At 40.8% G+C, this 23,522-nt stretch overlaps 1 protein-coding gene across 1 annotated transcript in view; it reads left to right on the top strand.

Annotated features, from left to right (window-relative positions):
- The first annotated feature begins 384 nt into the window (after positions 1-384).
- The window catches only part of LOC103027657 (BTB/POZ domain-containing protein KCTD16), a 38,106-nt gene continuing 14,968 nt past the window's right edge, over positions 385-23,522 (top strand). The window contains exon 1 of the mRNA XM_049474869.1: positions 385-3,161. Within this exon, the coding sequence (XP_049330826.1) occupies positions 2,393-3,161 (769 nt within the window). The 5' untranslated portion in view covers positions 385-2,392. The remainder of the gene's footprint in view (positions 3,162-23,522) is intronic.

The raw sequence follows: 23,522 nt of genomic DNA on the forward strand, positions 1-23,522 counted from the left end.
TGACATACCTTAAAGAAACACACCAGTCTATATCTTTTGCTTATCTAATTTCTTTTATTTTCAACTTACAAAACTATCCAAAGAATCCGAAATTTAAGCACGGTTGCCTGAAGTTTCGCATATCACTGTATCTAGCTGGCAATCAATAAAAAACATCACAGTGCCTAATAAAATGATAAGGTACTCCACTCAATCTGAAGCAAAAAGCCTTCATCACTGAGTGATTTATAGTAATCTAATGCAGGCATGTGTACTATTTCCCAACACTGTCATTTTCCTTTAAGATGATGTAAGGCTCAACTGCCTAAGAATGCCCCCCCTCCACACACACACACACACACACTCCCGCCTCCACACACACACACACACGCACAGAGTTGCTGGAGCAACCTCATCCCCCCCTCTCAGTGCGCTCTGCACGCTTTAAGACTCCCCGCCTCACCCTCAGTCCACGCGAGAGGCAGGATCGCGCAGCTGTGCCGGATTAGACGCTTCTGAGGTGAGCTGCAGACGGGATAAGGACCACCTTGCCAGCTAAAATAAAGCATCTGGAGAGAAGTTGGAAGAGGATCCGTCAGTAGGAGGATTGTTATGTGTTTTTGAAGAGTTGGATGGAGAAGATGTGGACTCCTCGGTGAGGTGAGCGTCTGGCTTTCTGCTGCGATTTTACAGAGTTCTGGAAGAGTTATAGATCAAACTGCATGGACATAATTCTAGAATGGTGCTTAAAAGACTTTGAGAGCATCACAAACTGATGGATGATAATCAGCTCAAAGATCAAACAGTGCAAGTGATGAAGATCAAAGATAATATTGACGATAAGCAGGAATGATACAGATAAAAATCATGATTCAGAAAATCACTATTAGTAGTGATGAAGATCAGAGGTGAGAATGATCAAGATAAAAAGTAAAGGTTGCATTGAAGATCAGTCATGATAATGATGATACTGATTGAAGACCTAAAACAGGGTAGATGATCAGTGCTGAAGGTGAAGATTACGGTAAAGCTCATGAACAACATTTAAAAAAAGGTGACGTAAATCAACGATGATTAAGAGCTAATGAAGATGTTCAAGATACTGAAGACCACGCAGACACCTTTTGAAGATCATTTTTATAGCTGATGACAATCAGAGATGAAGATCAGTGCCAAATAAAATTAAGAGCACTAATGAATCTGACAAAGATCCACATCAAAGATAAAGATCAAAGGCCACTGAAGATCAATCTAACATATTTTGAAGATCGTTCTTGAAGATTTAAAAAAAGAGATCTAAAGATATTGCAGATCCATCTTAAAGCATTTGGAGTTCAGACTTAATCATTTTAGGGTCTGTCTTAATACATTGAACATTAGTCTCAATTCTTTTGGAGATCAATTAAAAAGACTCTGGAGATCAGTCTTAATGCAATCTTGATGATTTTAAAATGAGGTTTACAGATTTTAGAGATCAGTCTTAAGGTTTTGTTTTTGAAGATCAGTCTTAAAGACTTTGGAGATCAGGCAAATATAATTTAGGGACTAGTCTTAACCCTTGATTAATAATATTATTCTTATTTTTTTAAAGACAAACAAAAAACAACATTTCTAGTCCAAGACCTCGATGATCAGTCTTACAGTATTATAGGATTTACAAAGTTTTTTAAATTAAGGCTTATGTAATTTATAGACCAGCCTAAATGCTTTTATTGATCAGTCTTAAAGCTTTTAAAAATCAGTCTTAAAGCTTTTAAAAATCACTCTTAAAGACTCTGTCTAACCGACTTCAAAATTCAGTCTTAATCCATTTGGGGATCAGTCTTAATGACACTGTAGATCAGTCTTAAAAATGTGGGGATCAGTCTTAAAGCTTTTAAAGATCAGTCTTAAAAATTTTGTTGTCTGAATGCTTTGGAAGGTCTGTCTAACCGACTTAAGATTTAAGTCTTAATCCATTTGAGGATCAGTCTAAATGACACTGAATATCAGTCTTAAAGCTTTTAAAGATCAGTCTTACCGACTTTGAGGATCAGACTTAAAGCTTTTAAAGATCAATCTTTAAGACTTTGAGGATCATTCTTAAGGCTTTTAAAGATCAGTCTTAAAGACTTTGCGGATCAGTCTTAAAGCTCTTAAAGATCAGTCTTAAAGACTTTGAGGATCAGTCTTAAAGCTCTTAAAGATCAGTCATAACAACTTTTGAGCTTTATTGATCATATCAAATGAAGGACATGTTATGTGTCTGTGATGATCAGTCTTAAGAACAGTGCTAAAGGTGATGAAGACCGGTCCTGAAGGTCAGTGTTAAATATCGGAGTATCAGTGGTGAAGTTGATGAAGATCAGTGATGAAGATGGCTCCTCTTTCCGATCTTCTCCGTTTGTTCTGAACTCCTCCGGACAGTCACAGCATGGCTCTGACCGAGACCTGCAGACTCTACCAGTCTCCTAAAGACGTCGGCGGCTCGGCGCATGGAGCTTCGGACGTCATCGAGCTGAACGTGGGCGGCCAGGTGTACTACACGCGGCGCGCGACCCTCGCGGCCTTCCCGGACTCCGTGCTGGGCCAGATGTTCTCCAGCGCGGCCGGCGAGCTGGCGAGAGATGCGCGCGGCCGCTGCTTCATCGACCGGGACGGGTTTCTGTTCCGCTACGTGCTGGACTACCTGCGCGACCGGCGCGTGGTGCTGCCCGAGCGCTTTCCGGAGCGCGCGAGACTCCGCCGCGAGGCCGAGCACTTTCGCCTGCACGAGCTGGCGGGCATCCTCGCGTCGGCGGAGGACGAGGCGGACGAGGGCGGCGGGGGCGGCAGGGGGGTCCCGGACGACGCGTCCCCGTCCAGCGAGAGGACAGCGCGCGACGGCGCGTGCGGCTTCCTAACTGTGGCGTGCAAGGGCGCGCGCGTGGGGGAAGCGCCGGCGCCGAGGATCTCGGTGTGCGGGCGCGTGGGGCTCGCGCGCCAGGTGTTCGGGGACGCGCTGAGCGAGAGCCGCGACGCGGACAGAGCGCGCGAGCGCTACACCTCGCGCTGCCATCTGCGCTTCAGGCACGCGGAGCGCGCCTTCGACATGCTCGCGGAGAGCGGCTTCCGCATCGTGGCGTGCAGCACGGCCGTGGCCAGCAGGCACGCGGACGCCGAGAGGGGCGCGTGGAGCAGCAACACAGAGTACGTCTTCTACCGTAAGTCCGCGGGACACGGGGGAAGGGGGGTTTGGGGGCTTTATGTAGTTTTGGCACTTGACGTTTTTTTTAGGGTGGTAGGGGGTTATCTGTGTTGGGGTGACATTTGACACTTTTGAAGTTCTGGGGTGAAGTTTTGGTGGTTTTGGTGTTTTCGGCTTTGGTGTTTGGTGGGGTTTGATGTTTTCGGCTTTGGTGATTTCTGGCATTGGGTTATCATTGGGAGGGGTTATGTGTGTCCTGGGGCTGTGAGGATTGGTCTTTGACTTTGGGGGTGTTTGAATGTTTGGGGTGCTGAAGTTGGTTTTCTGCAGGGCCGTGCAGAGACATTCGGAAGGGCAGGTGCTCAAAGTCGGACCGGGGGGCTCAGGTGAGAACAGGGGGCTGTTGATGTTGATGTTGTGCAGACGAAATATTACGAAATATTAAAATTACGGAAATTTTAGTTGAAAACGGGGGAAGGGGGGATTTATAAATACATTTAATAAAAGGGCACATTGGGGGCAGTAAAGGCACTAAGACCCAAAGGGGCAGGTGCTCAAGCACCCTCCGCCCCCCCTTGCACGTGCTTGGTTTTCTGAATTTGTCCTTCTTTTAGTGTGATTTGCCACTTTTTAAGTTCTATGTGTGGTAGGGTTTAGTTGTCTTTTGGTTTGGTGAGGGAATGTTTGAGTGGTTGTGATATTTCTGAAGTTCTAAGGATGGTCTGTTTTTGATACTTTTGGTAATCTGTGGTGGAGTGTTGGGTGATTTTGGGGTTATAGGAGTATTCTAGGGTTGGGGTATGTTGCAGTGTTTGGTTTTGGTTTAAGGTTGTTTTCTAGAATCTTACATTTTTAAAGTTCTTGGATGTAGTTTTTGGTGATTTTTTAGGTTCTGGGTGTGGAGTGTTTGGTGATTTTGGGTTTTGGTATTGTAGGGATGGGGTATGTTGAGATTAGACAGTTTTAAATTCTGGGGGTAAAACGTTTGGTGATTTTGGGGTTTAGCAGTATTCTAGGGTTGTGATATGTTGAGTTTAGGCATTGTTGAAGTTCTGGGTGTGAAATGTTTGGTGGTTTTGGTAGTATTCTATAGTTGGGTTTTGTTGAGTTCAGGCAGTTTTGAAGTTCTGGGTTTGAAGTGTTTGGTGGTTTTGGGGTATGGTAGTATTCTAGAGTTGGGTTATGTCGAGTTCAGGCAGTTTTGAAGTTCTGGATGGTATGTGTTTGGTGGTTTTGGGTATTCTATAGTTGGGTTATGTTGAGTTTAGGCAGTTTTGAAGTTCTGGATGGTATGTGTTTGGTGGTTTTGGGTATTCTATAGTTGGGTTATGTTGAGTTTAGGCAGTTTTGAAGTTCTGGGTGTGAAGTGTTTGGTGGTTTTGAGTTTTGGTAGTATTCTATAGTTGGGTTATGTTGAGTTTAGACAGTTTTGAAGTTCTGGGTGTGAAGTGTTTGGTGGTTTTGGTAGTATTCTATAGTTGGGTTTTGTTGAGTTTAGGCAGTTTTGAAGTTCTGGGTGTGAAGTGTTTGGTGGTTTTGGGGTATGGTAGTATAATACTACCATACCCCAAAACCACCAAACACGTCACATCCAGAACTTCAAAAGTGCCTAAACTCAACATAACCCAACTTTAGAATACTACTAGTATTCTAAAGTTGGGTTATGTTGAGTTTAGGCACTTTTGAAGTTCTGGATGTGACGTGTTTGGTGGTTTGTAGTATTCTAAAGTTGGGTTATGTTGAGTTTAGGCACTTTTGAAGTTCTGGATGTGACGTGTTTGGTGGTTTTGGGGTATGGTAGTATTCTAAAGTTGGGTTATGTTGAGTTTAGGCACTTTTGAAGTTCTGGATGTGACGTGTTTGGTAGTTTTGGGTATTGGTAGTATTCTATAGTTGGGTTATGTTGAGTTTAGGCAGTTTTGAAGTTCTGGGTGTGAAGTGTTTGGTGGTTTTGGGGTATGGTACTATTCTAGAGTTGGGTTATGTTGAGTTCAGGCAGTTTTGAAGTTCTGGGTGTTTGTGTTTAAGTGTTTGGTGGTTTTCCGGAGTCTGACATCTTTGAAGTTCTGGGAGCTGGTGGAGTTTGGGGGGGGTTAGGGGTTGGGGGTAGGGTTTAAGGTATTTTTTCTTCTGATGGTGGTTATGGTTTAGTAGTAATGAGTTATTTTTTGAGGAACTGTTTGTGTGGTTTTGACATTACATTTTTGAATCACAGGAAACTGTGATTAGACACTTCTGAAGTTTTGGCAGTTGTGTATGTTTTAAAGGCGGGTATCTGGGGTTGGGGTGTTTCAGTATTTCAAGAATATTAAGCCCATCAATTCAGTTTCTCCATCTGAGTTTCATAACCATCTAATGGTCCTAATGGTCTTTCTAGCTCTTCTAGAGATGAATGAACAGTGCTAAAACAGTGAACAGTTCAGGGCAGGTGCACAGCTGCTGCTGCCGAAGTTGTCAGAAAGAAAAGCTTCACATGACTCTAGTTTATAACCACCTTCCATTTGTGACCACTGGAGGGCACACTGCACTAATCAGCACAGCCTAATTAAAGGTTTGTCCAACCTCATGACAACCCCCAGATATGACCCTTGTATAATAGCGCACTCCTTCCCTAAGAAGCCCAGAGAGACCAACCACCCTGAGAGTTTGTCCTTAAGGACAGTTAACTATTCTGGCTAAGCTGAGAAGAGCCATAAAATGTGCCAGAGATCTGTGGATCTGAGCTCATAATTCAGTGTTTAGCCGGCTTCCAACACACCAGATCTAGCTAATCAGCTAATTAACAGGCCTCCTGAGTTGAAGTTGGCTCTGTATGTTAGACCAGGAGGGCAGAGAGTCCTCCAGAACCAAACAAGAATGCCTTTTAGTTATTTTTGGACTAAAATAAAAAATTCCCAACTTTAGAGGTAAATGAAATGCAGCATAAATTGCAAAACAACCCTAATAAATAATTTGTTGTGATGATATGCACATATGTTGCATTTTACCCAGCAAACAGAGAATGTTATAAGAACGCTTAGCAACGTTTTGAAAAGGTTCTAGGAAGGTTAGCCTGTAACATTACAGAAATAGTGTTCTAGGAACGTTCTGAAATGACTCTGCATCAAAACATCATTAGAAGAAATATTCCCAGTTGAAAGAATAACTGGGAAGAATACTAATGTTATTAAGACGTTATATGCAACAACAATTTCCAAAACAAAATAAAATCTGTGACATTGCAGCAACGTTACCAGAACATTTAAAAACTTAAAATAAAAACTTAAAACAATAAACATTATTAATACATTAACTGTAATGTTCATAAAATGTTATACTAACCAAAAATGGTTTTCTGGGAATTACTTCTAAAGTTGTAAGGGTTGTTTCAGCCAAGGCAGTCAATCAGAACAGTTCATTTAAAGTTAAGAGTTCATTTACATATCATTCTAAATTGTTAAGAGGTTGAGAGACTGTGTAAAATATATAAGTAAAAGTGCATGAGACAATTGTATTATTTCATGAAAACATTAACTCATTTAGAACTTGTTGGCAGCAGTGCATCTCAGTACATCTACAGTAGTGTGTAATATCACTAAAGATGTAGAGAATCTCAACAAATCCTGGCTGATCAGTATTGGATGTTGGTGATCTTCAGGCCCTCAGGTGGCACTGTGTTAAAATGAGGCAGGATTCTATACTGACACCACTGCACAGTCTCAGAAATCATTGTCTGTGAGAAGAGTTCACCAAGCAATCAACAAACTTAAGCTATATCTTGCATAGAAGATGCTATATTTTAACATAGAAAAACACAACAGAACACTGCTGCATTTGCAGCCATCTTCTCTGGGCTAAAGGTAAGAGACAATTAAAAATAAACTTTGAGGAAAGAAACTTATTGTGTAATTTTTTACAAAATGTACAGCTGTTTACAGAGAGGCTGTTTTCATTTTTTTCATAATAATTGTTGCCATGTTTGATTTTGCAAGAAATGTTATCAATGCTGGCATTGTCCCAGGTTAGCCCTGTTAGCGATGCCGGTTGCAAATTTGACACCATAATCTTGATATTTGGCTTAATTTTATAGAACAGAAAGGAATGGAATTAGGACATACATTTTTTCCACAGTCATTTGTTAACAGCATGAGCCTAGCTTCTATCATTATAAACTACTGTATAGTCAGATATATGTCAGATATCCAACATGTTTTTGATTTTTTTTATTGCTGACTGACTGCACCTGGGGTCAGTTTTTAAATAGTCGTATTGATGTGATTTTTCACTGAACTGCTTCTCTAAGTCTGCAGAGATGTGCTGGTCAGTTTTAAAGCTGCGCTCAGTGTCTTGGTGTTGGATGAAGTGTGGGTGTTAGAGGAGTGGAGGAGAAGTAGTGAGAGGATGCAGATGTTGAGAAATCGCTCTAATTACAGCGTTCGCAGAGATAAGCAGAGTGTGAGGTGAATTTTTCACTCGCCCACGTCTCTCTGTTTTGGTCTCATTACTGATTTATTATGTTTAGTTGATGTTTTCTTTCCCTCTCTGTAACGGAGCATTAGAGGAATTTGTCATGCAGGTTCATGGACACACTCGATTGGCGCGCCATCACCTGCCTTCATTAGTAGCTAATCTGGCTTGTCGCTGTTTTAGCCGAGAGACGTTGCAACATATGGCCAATTAAAAAGTGCTTTGTTGGCGATTCTGAATGAGTCCCTTCGGTAATCCTAAAGAAAAGGTGGCTGGCTGGACCCTGTGTTCAGAGAGGCAGGTGCGGCGCTCGGGCTAGAGGACATATGGCTGGTTAATGATTTGCACTCTGTTATTAGTGTAATTATGGCACAAAAATGGGCTTCGGACCCGTTTCTAAAACAACACACAGAGTGAAGTTACAGAAGCATATGTCGGTTTACCTTCCTCCTGCAGAAATACCTGCTTTTTACCCTCAAAGAAAGTAGGCCAGGCCAAGCTGAGCAGATTTTATGATATTTAACTGCTGGCATCAGTCGCAACACAAAGCTGAAATGCATCCTGTTTATGAGGTTTGCCTCGGAGTCGCATGCTTTGCATCAAAGTCCAGCTCTCTGGCTTCGAGACAAAGCAATAAGCCTACAGTACAGAGACTGTATGATACCACCAGGGGGTCTTTTATACCAGACACGTTCGCCCAGCCGGCCTGCGGGCCAGCAGGCCAGTACTCAAATACATGCCTAGAATACACACACACAAAAAACACAAAAATCAGCATTTATATTCGATCTGTTTTATTCTGTAGGTTTTAGTCTTAAAGGTGTGAAAACAATGCATTTATTGAGTATATTCAGTTGTTTTTAGTAGGTTTGGGTACTGTTTAAAATCTGACCAGTACTGATACACTGTAAAACAAATCCTAATTTTATAGACAATAACACTAATATGCAGTACAGGTTAAAAGTTTGGACACACCTTCTCTTTTTCAATGCGTTTTCTTTATTTTCATGACTATTTACATTGTAGATTCTCACTGAAGGCATCAAAACTATGAATGAACACATGTGGAGTTATGTACTTAAAAAAAAAAGGTGAAATAACAAAAAACAAATTATATTCTAGCCACCATTTGCTCTGATTACTGCTTTGCACACTCTTGGCATCATTCTCTCAATGAGCTTCAAGAGGTGGCCACCTGAAATGGTTTTCCGACAGTCTTGAAGGAAGGAGTTCCCAGAGGTGTTTATTAGCACTTGTTGCTCCTTTGCCTTCTTCACTCTGTGGTCCAGCTCACCCCAAACCATCTGGATTGGGTTCAGGTCCGGTGATTGTGGAGGACAGCTCATTTTTTGTACATAAAGTACATAAAACTCCACATGTGTTCATTCATAGATTTCATGCCTTCAGTCAGAATCTACAATGTAAATAATCATGAATATAAAGAAAACACATTGATTAAGAAGGTGTGTCCAAACTTTTGGCCTGTATTGTACTACTAAGTAGTTAAGTCTTTAACAGTCATTTTCTGTCAGCAGGTACAGTATTTTTTCCAAACAGGATTATAAATTGCCAGTTTTTCTCTTTAATTTTCGTCATCCATGCTCAGTTCAGTTTCTTTGCAAAGGTCTGCAGGCACGCTGCAAACACTGCAACAATAACGTAATTATTTTGACAGGCCTAAAAACAGTGTTTGTTTTGTTTATTTAGGCTTTTTAAACAATTTCAATTCCATGTCTGAATAGTTTTAGTAAATACAAATGTATTATACTTTAAAAGTAATCTGTAAATGCATTATTGTAATGTTGTATTATCATTATATCAGTATAGGACAGTGCATTGTCTGTGTATTATTGTGACTGGTCTATTTGAGATGCATTTGAGTCACATGTAACAGCACATCTGTCTGTCCAAGAGACATTTAACAACCCAAACCCCTCCCAGTACCACCAAAAGAGTATTAATTGCTAGACAATCAGCAAATGTGCATATTACATTCCACACAGTTACCATATTCACTTAAACTAACTGGAGACACATTTGACTACCCTGTGTCTAAAATCTTATCAGGGTGCGATCCAGATACTAGTGACCATGCAGGTTTAAACAGCTTAAAAAACACTGATTTCTGATTTCTTTATTGTTATTTATCCCTGTGGAAATAATCATATCAATCACTTCATACAGAATCAGCACCTGACACAGCTACAGAGAATAATAAAATTCAGAGAGAGGCTGAAACAGGCCGTGTTCTGAGCTGACAGAGCAGATCAGACTGTTTATAGCATTTCTGTGAGGTGAGATCACACGTGTCATTTATGGAGTCTGCGTCACGCCTATTCTAGTAACTCTGTGAGAGATTAATATAATTTTAGAAAATTTCCACTATCACACAGTTTAAATAAAAGTGTTCCAAACCTGATACTCTCTGTTTCATTCCCAATGTTACTAAATCCTCTGAATTCAAGGGAATTTAGATGACTTTTTTTTACCAACATTGCTGCACAGTGAACCAGGATGATCTCAACAAAACACTCCAAACTAATCCGAGACTGTAAAAAAAAATGGACGCCGTGTCGCTGTTCCCATTCATTCAATGAAAATGAAGCCAAAATCTTCCGCCATGTTGGCGATCCTGAAACCCGAGTCTGCGACCAGAGAAGGGAGAGACAGCCTACTCATTAAAATAACCCCGCCCCTGAGGGCTGCCTCGCGGTCACAGACTGCAGGGTGGAGCGGAACTGACGGTCTGTTATTGGTCCCGGCCATAACCAGCCCTTTTACAATAACCACACCTTTTTGAACAGAGCTGAATAACGTTTTTAAAAACTAATTCTGTGGGGATATGAAAATTTGATAATATAAACAGAGGTTACACTAGCTGCTGCATTTAAATAATGGAGGTAGAATTACAGTATATTGGAAAAAAACGTGATTGAATGTTGTCTGTTTTCACATTGAAACATATGGGGATGGGTTACATATGGGGTTACAACTTTCTGCAACCGAACAGCAGGGAGCGCCCGACCTGTGGTGGCTTCACTTTGGAGAGACGATGCTCTGTCCAGCTATACACAGTCTATGGCTTAATCAAAGTGTCTGTCAGTAGTATGGGAAGGAGGCGGGTCAGAACGAGCAATCAGCGTCTGAAAAGCAGCAAAAGTACTGGATGATTGTTAGTTATTCAAAGGCAGAAGGGAGCAGTGGTTGGATAGGTAATTAGGTGACATAGGATCACCATCCCTCAAGATAAAAAAAAAATAATCCTGACTCTTCTCTGTGCTGCAGGACCAAGGGGGTGGGATGAACTTCCACTGGGGGTTAGAAAAGCTGAGTTACTCACGGTCTTCAAACACTGACTGAAGAATCAACTTTTCAAAGAGTTAACTAAACTAATCCTAAAAAAAATCTCCTAGGCTTCTAAACATTATCAAGCTTTGTGAATCTCTTGATTCTAATCTCTGTAAACTAGCTATGGATATTTTGAAGTAAACAGTGAAGCACTGTTGTAAAACGCTGTCTGCTAAATACCTTAAATGTAAATGTTTTTGTCATCCTCTAGTCCTTCAGCAGTGCTCACAGGATGCTGCTCACAGGATGCTGTTGGCTGTATATTTGTCTAGTTGGTGGTCTATTGGCAGTCCAACAGTGACACTGAGGTGTTTAAAAACTCCAGCAGCACCATACCAGTGTGACTCCAGTGTTTAGAATGAAGGACCCACCACCCAAATTACTGCTGCTCTGTGGTGGTCTATCCTGTGGGATCCTGACAATTGAAGAACAGGGTAAAAGGAGGATAATACAGTATGCAGAGAAACATATACAGGACAACAGTCTGTAATTATAGAACTACAAAGTGTCCTATGTATGCTCAGTGGAAATGAACACTGTGCTGGACAACAGTTAAACTGGTAAATGTTTGTAGATATCCTAATGTTTGCAGATGTCCTTAAAATGAATGAACAAACCAGATGAAAGAGTGAAAGAGGAGAGAACATTCTGGACACTTCTAACAATCAAGCAGGGGGTACAGTAGAGCGACCAGAAGCTTGTGTTTGTTGGTGCTTGCCGGTGTTTGTTCGGCCGGTGTACTCTGGCCTTTAGACTCGTTGGCTCTGGTCCTGTGGCTCTACAGTCCATATGCAGTCAGGCTTACAGCAAACTGAAGGAGAATCTCGTTTGTTCTTGTTCTCTCTCGGCTGACTTTGTTGGCGCAGGGCTGGTGAAACGAACCGGCTGCTTTTTAACCAGCCTCAGAAGTTCCTTACAAACCCCGCTCTCATTTAAATGACTGGTGTTTACCAGAGTAGCGCTGCACTGATTGATAAGGCTTAATTTGTGAGGCCTGTGTGCAGTGTTGGGCACGTTACTTTGAAAAAGTAATTAGTTATAGTTACTCGTTACTTCTCCAAAAAAGTAACTGAGTTACTAACGGAGTTACTCCACTATAAAAGTAATTAGTTACCAGTAAAAGTAACTATCGCGTTACTTTTTATTATTCGCCCGTCAAAAAAAGGAAATCAATTATGCATTTACTATTATTATTAGAAAAATAACAAAAAATAACAAACGAAAATAAACCCAAAATGTTGACAAAAATATAATCTAACGAATTTCAAAAAAATAAAACGAAATTCTCCACACAACCAAAGAAAATTACTAAAACTTGTAATACTGAAAAAAGCGGAAAAACGCGTCTGGGGATGAAATTTAACAAACCAAGCCACACTCAAAAGAAATATGTATATATAAAACAAAATAATGGACAAAAACAACAATTTAATGCCCGTTAAAATGGTATTAATATAACAGCTTCACCAAAAGAGAATAGAGTAGATCGTGCCCAAAAACTGTCTGTTTTCGGGCTGATTGAATGAGCCAAATATAATCAGAACTATGTTAATTAACACTGTAACATAGAAGCATAGAACTATTATTTAATTTAAATGATTTTTAAGAACAGCTACACACAATGCTGCAAGTCAAACGCGGAGGCGTTCACGTTCGCCCAGAGCTACGTGATTACAGTTTTCATTTTTATTATAGTTTAATTTTATTTTGTTTTTATTTTTTCTGTTCATTTTAGGGTGGGCTTGCTAGCGCGAGGCTTTACACAAGAACTAACGGACCACGAGTGCCGCGCGCTCGGCACAACAACTCCCGCTGTACAACTCCGCTGTACAACAGCGCTTATAAATAAATTAAACACAAAAATGAGGGTATTCTATCAGTAATTTCAGTTCGTTTTAGTTAGTTTTATAAACACAAAATACAGTTCGAGATAGTTATGTTTTTCCTTTTAATTACCGTTTTTATTAGATTCAGTTAACACAAATGTTTTTCACTTTCAGTTTTCGCTATTTCGTTCGCTTTAGTGAACAATAATAATTGGTTACTTAGCAACATTGTGATTATCACACCAGAGCTTTATATAAAATAAAAATTTGCCTGATTTCGGGTCGGTCCTCAGGTCAGGTGGGATTCGGGCAGAGAATCTAAGCTCTAAAATAGAAAGCAGCAGCACCACAAAAACCGGAGCAGCTAAAAAGAGCTTAACGTCCTTAATTCGGAACTTGGGTTGTCCACGGCAATAACTGAATTGATTAGAGCACGCAAATCGTCACAATTGTGCCTCACTTCACCACGCCAAACCACAGGCACAGCGGCCAGAAGCTCAAGTTCACCGGACAGAGGAGGGGTTAACCAGGGCAAAGCGAAATAAAAAAAAAAAGTTCATAGAGCTGCTAAAGTAACGTGCAGTAACGGGGTGTCGGAAATGGTAACGGCGTTATAGTTACATTCATAGTAATTAGTTAGATTACTCGTTACTGAAAAAAAGTAACGGCGTTAGTAACGCCGTTAGTTTTAACGCCGTTACTCCCAACACTGCCTGTGTGGGAGCATGTCTCTCTGTATCACTCGCCAAGTCTTCTTATTGCGCTTCTCTCTCTATCTCTTTTTCTCTCTCTCTCTCTGTCTCTTTCTCTCTCTCTATCCCTCACTGCCAGTTCAGGCATTTGCCGCAGGTTGTTCTTGACATTTCGTCTTGTATTTATTCGCGTTTGACCAACTGCTGCGTCGAGGTCCTGCTGCAGAATTAATTAACAGAGATGATTTGCACTTGAAGATTTAATCACAGCAGGTTTTTTTATGAGGAGAAGAATACATTTCTGAAGAGTCACAGCCTTCATAAGTACGACTCTCACCCACACCCACGAATCATACTTCTTTAATATAGTAATAAAAGAAAACACAGCCCAATGATTTAGACATGCTGTATGATTTTATAGACATGAAGAATTGGAATAAGAGTTCTGGTTTACTAGCTTGAGGATCGATGTATATTAACTCCTTTAATTCTACATTTCCTGCAGAATTTACCTATTTATCATCATCTAAAAAATCCTACAGGCTGCCATTGTTGGGTCCTTGAGCAAGGCTCCTCGGGCACCACAATGAAGGCTGCCCACCGCTCCTGGGCATGTGTGTCCATTACAGCTCTGGAACTGCTTAATTTGTTTGCACCAGGAGTAAAGGCATAAAGTTATCCAAAAGCAGTGTGTAAGACTGGTGGAGGAGAACATGCCAAGACGCACGAAAACTGTGTTTATTTTACTCAAATATATACCTAAAAATAGCTAAATCAATGTGTGTGTACTGTACTCACTAGTGTGACAAAAGCCACATTCCATCTGTTTCCAGCGGAATTGGTGAATATGTTATTGTCTTGTCTTGTCTTGTCTTGTCTTGAAACAGTCTGGCAGAGCTGGAGCTCACTGTACTTCTGTAGCTCAATGGTTTTTAGGCACCACATCAAGAGCTTCAGGCTTGATGGTGTAAATCCCAGTCAGAGCACCAGAATGTTCTCGCAGTTCTGGAACGCTGCAGGTTTTAGTGTCCCTGGGTTTTATCTGAGCACTGTCCATGAACTAGAAGTCTGAAGTAATTCCAGTTGGCAGCAGGATTATAGCCTGTTTCTCGCTCCTCCACGGCGCGTGTGTAAATGAGAGTGTATTTTGGCTCACTTTGCCTGATTAAACAGCTCAAACCTGGGCCCCGTTTCCACTTCCTTCACACGCTAAAGTAAATTTAGGTCACAAATGACTTGTTGTTTAAAGACAGTTATGCCTGGGAGGGGTTTTTGCTATTTAGATTTATATCAGTCGCTGCAGCTCCTCACAGTGATAAATGAGCTTAACCTGATTTCTTTACTCATTAAGGACCGCAGCCCTATAGCTAATTACCTCCTGGACCTGCTTGAGTGCGCTCTAATTAAAGCGCTATCAGATCACGCTTAATATTACCTTCGCTTTCATGCGCAAAGGGGTTTCAAATGATAATCAATGACCACGTTTGGCTCATAAAGCAGAACCAGCGATTAGATGATCATATTGAGCTTTAAAAACCAGTGAATCAGCAGGACTGTTAACGATGAATAAAAGCACTACAGCTTTACAGAATAAAGAGAAAACCTTACTCACTTTCAATGGAAATCAATATAAAAAGACTTTATTCTGAACGTTTTGGAGCATTTCTACTGGACCATTCAACATGAAATTTGACACTATATAAAGAACAACTGCCAAATTTACAATATGTCAAAAGTGTAAAACAACAAAAATGTAGATACAAGGTTTTTTGTGTAAGAGAGACGAAATGCTTCAATGGTACAAAAATGGTACAAATATTTCACCCACTAACATTTCAAAAAAGATTTTGTCAACATTTTACACTACACTATGTTCCAAATTATTATGCAAATTATATTTTTCCCTGATTTTCCTAAATGGTTGATGCAAATGACAGTCAGTAAAATAAAAGTGCACTGTTCCAAATTATTATGCACAGCAGAGTTTCAAAACATGTTATAGGTTGTAAAGAGCTGAAAATGGTAATTTGTTGAATTTGCAGCATTTGTAGGATTTCACATTCACTGAAATCAAAAGCTGTTTCATTCATTTAAAAAAAACTAACAGGGCAAGTTACATGTTAACATTGGACCCTTACTTTAATATCACCTTCACAATTCTTGCATTCATTGAACTTCATTGAAGTTTTTGGAGAGTTTCTGCTTGAATTTCTTTGCACGATGTCAGAATAGCCTCCCAGAGCTGCTGTTTTGATGTGAAGGGTCTCCCACCCTTATAGATCTTTTGCTTGATGGTACTCCAAAGGTTCTCTATAGGGTTCAGGAGGTCAGGAGAAGATGGAGCCAATCCATGAGTTTCTCTCCTTTTTTTGCTTATAGCAGCACTGGGGTATTCTTTGCAGCATGAGATTGTGCATTGTCATGCATGTAGATGATTTTTCCCTGGAAGGCACGATTCTTTAGGGACACTAAAGGGGCTACCAGATCTCTCATGACTCAGCCCCTTACTTGATGATGTCGCAGCCTTGTTGGGGAATGGTGGCCATCCACCAACCATCCACTACTCCATCCATCTAGACCATCCAGGGTTGCACAACACTCGTCAGTACACAAGACTGTTTGAAAATTAGTAGTCATGTATGTCTGGATCTACTGCAGCCGTTTCTGCTGGTGAGCTCTGATTAGGGGTGGCCGACTAGTAGATTTATGCACCACAGCAAGACATTGAAGGATCCATGAGTTGCGGGGCTCCAGAGGCACCAGCATCTTCAAATACATGTTTGCTGGTTTGTGTAAAAGCATTTTAGCAGCTGCTCTCTTAATCCGATGAACTTGCCTGGCAGAAACCTTCCTCATTTTGCCTTTACCTGCATAAACCCGTCTGTGCTCTGAATCAGCCACAAATCTCTTCACAGTACAATGATCATGCTTAGGATTCCGTGTTTTATCCTTTTTACAAATCAATAGAGCATCAGCATGATTTTGAAGCTATTATTATTTTATGGTGAAAATGCTATGTAGTGCTGCTTTAAATACTTTTTAAATATTTTTTGGCTGTACCTTGTAAGTTGACTGCTAGATATTTTAGCTCATCTGTGGTAGCCATCCATATGTCCAGCACTTCAAATACAGACAGACACTGTCCACAGAGCTTCTCCAAGCTGGAGATTTTTAATGGTGGTCTACTCTCAACCCAGCAGTGACACTGACATGAGGAAAAAGCCTCAGCAACACTGCTGTACCTGACATACCTGAACCAGTGCCACTCTCACTACCCTGTCAGTGTCACTGCTGTGCTGACAGTGAGCCCAAGTACAACTTAGTAAGCGCTTCTTATAAAGTGGCCAGTGAGTGAAGATCCAACTGGGTAAGGGTTTCTAATAAAGTGGCCAGTCAGTAGAGGTACAACTTAGTAGTTTTTTTTAGTAAATTGGCCATTGTAGGGGTTTCTAATAAAGTGGCCAGTGAGTGGTGGCACAACATAGTAGGGTTTTAGTAATTTGACCATTGAGTGCTGATACAAATTAGTAGAGGTTTTTTAATAAAGTGGCCTGTAAGTGGGAGCACAGGGTGGTAAGTGTTTCTAATAAAGTGGCCAGTGGAGATACAAGTTAGTACACTGTAAACCCATATGTTACCTAAAATTGGTATTGATATTTCTTATAATAACTGAGTTTAGTCTGTTTCCATTAACAGCTTCTTTTTCATTGGCTTCTGGCACAATCTGTTTGCATACTGGGTGTGTCCAACAGTTTCTGATACTCACCATCAGTGTGTAGTGATTCCCCCTGGGCTACTAACTTAACTTTTTTAAGGCAACCGGTTTCCTCAATGTCTTAAAGTAAATTCAACTTATCCGGGCTTACAGTGTAGGGGTTTCTAATAAAGTGGCCAGTGAGTGGAGAGACAAGTTAGTAGGGGTTTCTAATAAAGTGGCCAGTGAGTGACAATACAAGTTAGTATAAGTTCTTACAATGTCGTCAGTGAGTGAAATCACAATGTTGGGGTTTCTAATAAAGTGGCCAGTAAGTGAAAATACAAGTAAGTATAGTTTTCTAATAAAGTGTTCAGTCAGAAGGTGTCAGGTTATAGGTGTTTTTAATAAAGTAGCCAGTGAGTGGAAACACTAGGACAGTAAGTGGAAGCACTTGGTTGAAAGTGTTTCTAATAAAGTGGCCAGTAAATGGAAGCACAATTTAGTAGGGGTTTCTTATAAAGAGGGCAATGAGTGAAAGCACTCCAGATAGTTGAGATTTCTTAAAAAGTGGGTGGTAAAAAGCTCAGAATAACTATAAAATGTGAAAGTGTGAAAATATTTGAGAGTGTCCAAAGAAATTTCAAATTAATGCATTGTTCTTTGAAGTGAGACAAATGTCAGAGCACACACACACACACACAGACACACACGCACATACACAGATACTCTGCCACAGTTTCCATGGCAGTGCAGTGAGGTATGTAGTAACACAACGGCACATTGGAACCACAGCCCTGAATTCATTTTCGCTTTTAGCAAAAATGTGAAGCCAAGCTCGTCAAAATATGGCACGTGCCAAGATTGAGTAGGGCGAGAGGGATGGAGGCGAGGAGAAAAAGAGAGAGAGAGAAAGAGAGATGGTGATTGCACTGGCTTCTTTCTTCAAGAACTGTAATGTGGACTTGCAGTTTTCATTTTGCCCCCGAATGCTGTGATTTGCAGCCATAATAGAGTCTGCGTAGCGGCGGCGGGGTGGCGGTGTTGACGGCGTCGGTGGCAGCAGAAGTCAGGCCTGAGGAAATCAATCCTATCATGGTAATGGGGGCTGAGATGGGACCGGCGTGGCCTGCTCTCACCATGCGGCCCGAGCCTTTGCGAGATGGATGGAGCAAAGTAAATAGCATGCAGCACAAGCCACCGCTGGTTTCCAGGGATAATGTCGCAGCGGAGAAGCTGATAAAGCCCACCGCCGCCTCCCTCCGAGCGTTAATAGTATCCGCACCTCGCAAACGTGTGAATCTGCCTCCGCTCTGACAAATGCGGTGTGATCCTAAGCCTGCTGTGATGGCATTTCGCTTTCACCGCAAGCCATAAGCGAACAGGTTTAAAAGCCGAGCCTCCATAATGCTGAGACCAGCTTATGGGGGTCTAGGGAATCCCCCTGCTTCACTATGCAGCTTGAATGGAGGGTGGGAACATGCTAACTGCCCCTGTAGAGCATGAGGCCCATGCAAAGGTCACTGTTTTGGCTCTGAGCCATCTTTTCTTGTTTGTGTGACCTCTAACCCAGCTTGTATCCTTGGTAGTTTGTTTCTTGCAGATTTATTATACCTTACCTGCCGTCTCAGGAGTCTAATTAGAGCACTTTATATGCTCAAAAACAAACTCGCAGCCTGACATACAAGGGATTTGTATGCTAACCGTATTTCACAGAATGCGTCCACATAGGAGGGCCTAATTACCGGACAGCCCAGCTGCTTGTGTGATGTTGGTATGCATGCTGGATGCAGATAAGTTGTCAGAAAAATGCTGAAGAAGCATATGCTGGAAGAATATAGTATGTTTCAGTGGCATGCAAAAGTTCTGGCACCCCTGATCGGGGAAATATCCATTAAAAAAAGCTGTGTAGTTCACGACTAGGCCTAAACCCTGCTTGGGAAGCTGCCTCTATATGTCCAAGTGTCTGTGGATATGCCTTAATGTTCATATAATGATTGATGTAATGATTAATGTAACAGCATACTCCAATTTTTAGATCCAATTTAAGCCTAGAAATCTGACCAATAAATCTAATTAAGAGAGCTGCATTTTTTTCAGTATCAGATTTCTCATACACTTGTATACACTTACTCTCATTTCTACCAGGTGTTATCAGAGCTCCTAAAAGTTCTGAAAAATTCATGTTTTTGTTATATTGTATTCATCTACATGGGCTGCGTCTCCCTATATTTGACATTGTCTGGTTTGTGCATCAGACAGTAGCATGTTATCAGCTCGACAAATTGCCTTTCCTGGTGTTGTGCCAAATTCTGCCACCTGACCAGAATCTAACTTCACGTGTGTGATGCAGCAGAATGAGAAAAATAGAATACCCTCTAATCCCTTGTATTTCTGTTGATAGGTAATGGTAAATCTACAGCTACAGTAGATACAGAAATCACCAGCACAATCTGTTATACTCATCCTGCTGTGTGATGCACATGCAGTCTTATTTTGGCACAACACCAGCCTTTTTTCTTCTTCTACTGTTTCATAGGCAATGATAGCATGCTTTAACTTTCTCTATTGGTCTGAAATTCTGAGCTATGAAGAAAAATGTATGCAAAAGAATGTGTCAATCTTGAAGTCATGATTTTAGACAAAAAAAACATGAAATACTTCAGAGAATCTTAAAATGGCCCTTTTGCACCCAAAAATACTTGAAAAGATAACTAATTTAAAAATAATTGAAATCAGTATTTGAATGATAATAATAAATCAATATTTTGAAATCAATCTTTTACGTAACTGATTAACAGGTTACCCACCCAATTCAGTCAAATAGAACTGCTTTTAAAATGGTTACAATTGGACTAGACTATTCCTGCAGAGGTGCATACATGAGCTTACTCTTTTCTGACTGTAAAATTATTTAGATTATAGACTTATTTTCAGATGTCATGTAAACATGGTAGGCTGCATTGTTTTACTGGCAAGTGGATCCACCAAATAATTTAAACTCAGCGCCTTTAGAGGTGTGGAGCCATCTCTGATTGGAGTTTAAACAGAGATAATGCGCTCTTGTAGTTACAGTATGAGTGTTTTTTACAGTGTTAGTGACATTCAACTCGTACGTTACAGTTGCCCACAGTGAAATGAACCCCATCCATTCCTTCACATTTTTTCTCAGCAGGGTATCGAGCAGACCGACACACTTTCGACAAGTTTTTTTTCCGTTACATAACCGGTGCGTTCCCTCTATCCTCTCCGCTGTTTTTGGCTTGTCAGTCGATAGCACAGTAGTCTCGCTCCCTCCATCTCTCTGCAGAGTTCATTTTGGCGATGACAAGAGCTCTGCAGGATGTCTCCTCGGTCTGGCTGTCCCATTACGCTCCATCAGCTGTTTTGTGAGGGGGTCGCGACTACAGGGAGACGATCCGGACGCTCCAATCTGTCTGCCTGCCGGCCTGCTTCCCCGCTAAGCTCGGAAAAGACGGCCGCGCTTGTCATCATCATCATTCAGGCGGTGCAATTGCCACTTTGCCCGTGCAATACTGCCTCAAAAGTGCCTGGACAGCGTGGCTCGCCCTTGGACTGGGACAATGAGTGCTTATTAAGTCCAGATGGACCCCTCCGTCACCTCGCCTCATTTTAAATCTCTTTGCACGCAGCTTGTCAGCGTTTTTTTCATATCATGACGCCTGATTAGCATTAGGATTGAAGGAATGTGGGGTATCATTTAAATCCTCATCGCCTAAATAGATGCACATTATGCAGGGATTATAGCAGGGCAGATGATGGAGGCCCACGGGGGTTAAGGTGGGCCTCGGCCTGAGCCGACCGCACTGGCAGCAGGCTTCCTGCATGTTGGATATTGGGTTTCTGTGTCGGTAAGGACAAGCTATCAGTATACAGCATTGCCTCCTCTCCCCAAGGACAGAATGGCCTCATTTGTGCGCTAACAAGAAGATAAAGAACACTGAACCTGGGGGTAGGAGCAGTGCAGATCATAAAGACATACAATAACATACAAGCAGGGCCTTTCATCTCTTTGTGGACCTTAATTAGACAACGCGGTTCAGTTATTAAATATCTGCTCACTCTTGCGTCTCTCTGGCTCGTACAGCAAGAGCTTGGTGGAAAATACAATCTGCATACACTATGGGTTATAAATTTCTCAGACAGGGATTAAGCCTAGTCTTGGACTACACAGCATTTTAGATCCATGATTGGGCTTAATCCCTGTTTAGAAAACTGACCCAACATTGACTAAAGTATTGAGACATGTTGTATCTGCTGTTCAAGAAAAGTCTCTGTCTAATAGATTTTAGAGCATTGCTGTAAGGATTTGATTGCAAGAGAGTATTAGTGAGGTCTGGATGTTGGATGATCATCAGCTCATCCCAAAAGTATGGGATGGAGCGCCATCATTCAATAGATCTGTGATCCACTGACCCACAGCCCAATGACGTTGAGGTCTATGTTTAGTCAATCAAATCGTTGTTGTTTTGGAAAAGCATACAGTACATAACTACACTGTATACACTGTAAAGTACACTGAATATAGAGTGTAAAATAAGAGACCACTTAAAAATGATGAGTTTCTTTGATTTTACCAAATTGAAACCCCCTGGAATATAATCAAGAGGAAGATGGATGATCACAAGCCATCAAACCAAGCTGAACTGCTTGAATTTTTGCAACAGGATTGGTATAAAGTTATCCAAAAGCAGTGTGTAAGACTGATGGAGGAGAACATGCCAAGGTGCATGAAAAGTGTAAATAAAAACCAGGGTTATTCCACCAAATATTGATTTTCTTTGTATTATTTGAGGTCTGAAAGCTCTGCGTTTTTTGTGATTTTAGCCATTTCTCATTTTCTGCAAATAAATGCTCTAAATGACAATATTGGGCCACCATACATTCCTTCTTCTGAAATAAAGTTAAAGAGTTAATCTAGCTGCCAGGGTGCTTTATATTGTATTGGCAGCACTTCTGTACAGGGGCTAATAACTTACCATGCACTTGTCTCAAATGGTGTTCAGATTTAAATAGACTTGTTTATATGGTTTCTCACACTGTATTTATATGAAAGAATATGGAAGTATGTTGCTGGACTAAAAATATGTCTAATTTTGATTAGTAGTTATAAACTGTGATAACAGCACAATGTGGCTTGAGACAAAGGTGTAATGATATGCATCGCCTATTATATAGATATAATATAAATAAATTTTGCTGACCCTGATATTAACCTTTATTTTTATGTTAGCAAGAAAAGCCCATTAATATGAATGATACAACAAAGAGTCAACGTTGTTTAAGTAAAACATATACAATTAATGTAATTTTCGCACTATAAGGTTCACCAGATTATAAGGCGCATTATGCGACAATAGTAAGCAACAGGGGTGTCGCCATGCTGCTGGGGCACCCAAATAAACAAATTTGTAATTATTAAAAAAAATAATTATTTGAAGCAAACAAGCGCTGAATGTAAATCTACACAGATTTCTCTTCTGAAAACTGTTTAATTGGGTGAGTAAAGTACTTTCTATATTTACAGAAGGCTTAGATTTTCAGATTTCCACTAAGGCTGGGTGCAGCAGCATTAGCATTAGTTGCTAACCGCAGTGCTAGTGGGACATAAATGCCACCAGACAGTGCTATACTGAGGAACCCTGAGTGTTCCAGTAAGTCAGGGCAATATTAGCGTCCAACGTAGCTTGTTTTAACATGGTAAACACGTAAACTACAGTCGAATACACTCTGAACAGCAAACATGCTAGAGCTTAGCACGGTTAGCAGTTAATGCTAGGGCTGCTTTAGTAGTGCTAGCTGGGGTTAGCAGCAGGCTACAGGACAATAATACTCACCTCTGAATGGCGAAAGAGCTAGCGCTTAGCGAGGTTAGCGGCTAATGCTAATACTGCTTCAGCCTCGGTGCTGGAGTACTAAACTGAAACTCCTGTATAATGCTATACTTCAGTGAAGTGGCTTTACTGCTGTTGACAACCTGACTGGTAGAATTCATACATAAGGTGCACAAGATTATAAGACGCACTGACGATTTTTGGGAAAATTATGTTTTTAATTAATTAATATTATTATTCAGATTCCAGATTCAATGTCTGAATATTTTTAATAATTTAAAGTGATCTTTAAAAGATTTTATTCACATTGTTAAGTCATTATATAATCAATATATCAAGTGCACAATTTTTTTTAAAGTGCCATAATATCTTTTATTGCAATAGTTTCTGGAATAATATGTTATCTAGATATCCTGACAGGCGTAGGTGGGTGTAGGCTCACATTGTTAGCTAAATTAGCCTCGGAGCTCCAGTGCAAATCTATAGAAGCAACCTTCAGGCTCCGAACATTATCCA

This window comes from Astyanax mexicanus, chromosome 2, assembly GCF_023375975.1.
Source record: "Astyanax mexicanus isolate ESR-SI-001 chromosome 2, AstMex3_surface, whole genome shotgun sequence".
In the NCBI taxonomy this organism is placed as follows: domain Eukaryota; kingdom Metazoa; phylum Chordata; class Actinopteri; order Characiformes; family Acestrorhamphidae; genus Astyanax; species Astyanax mexicanus.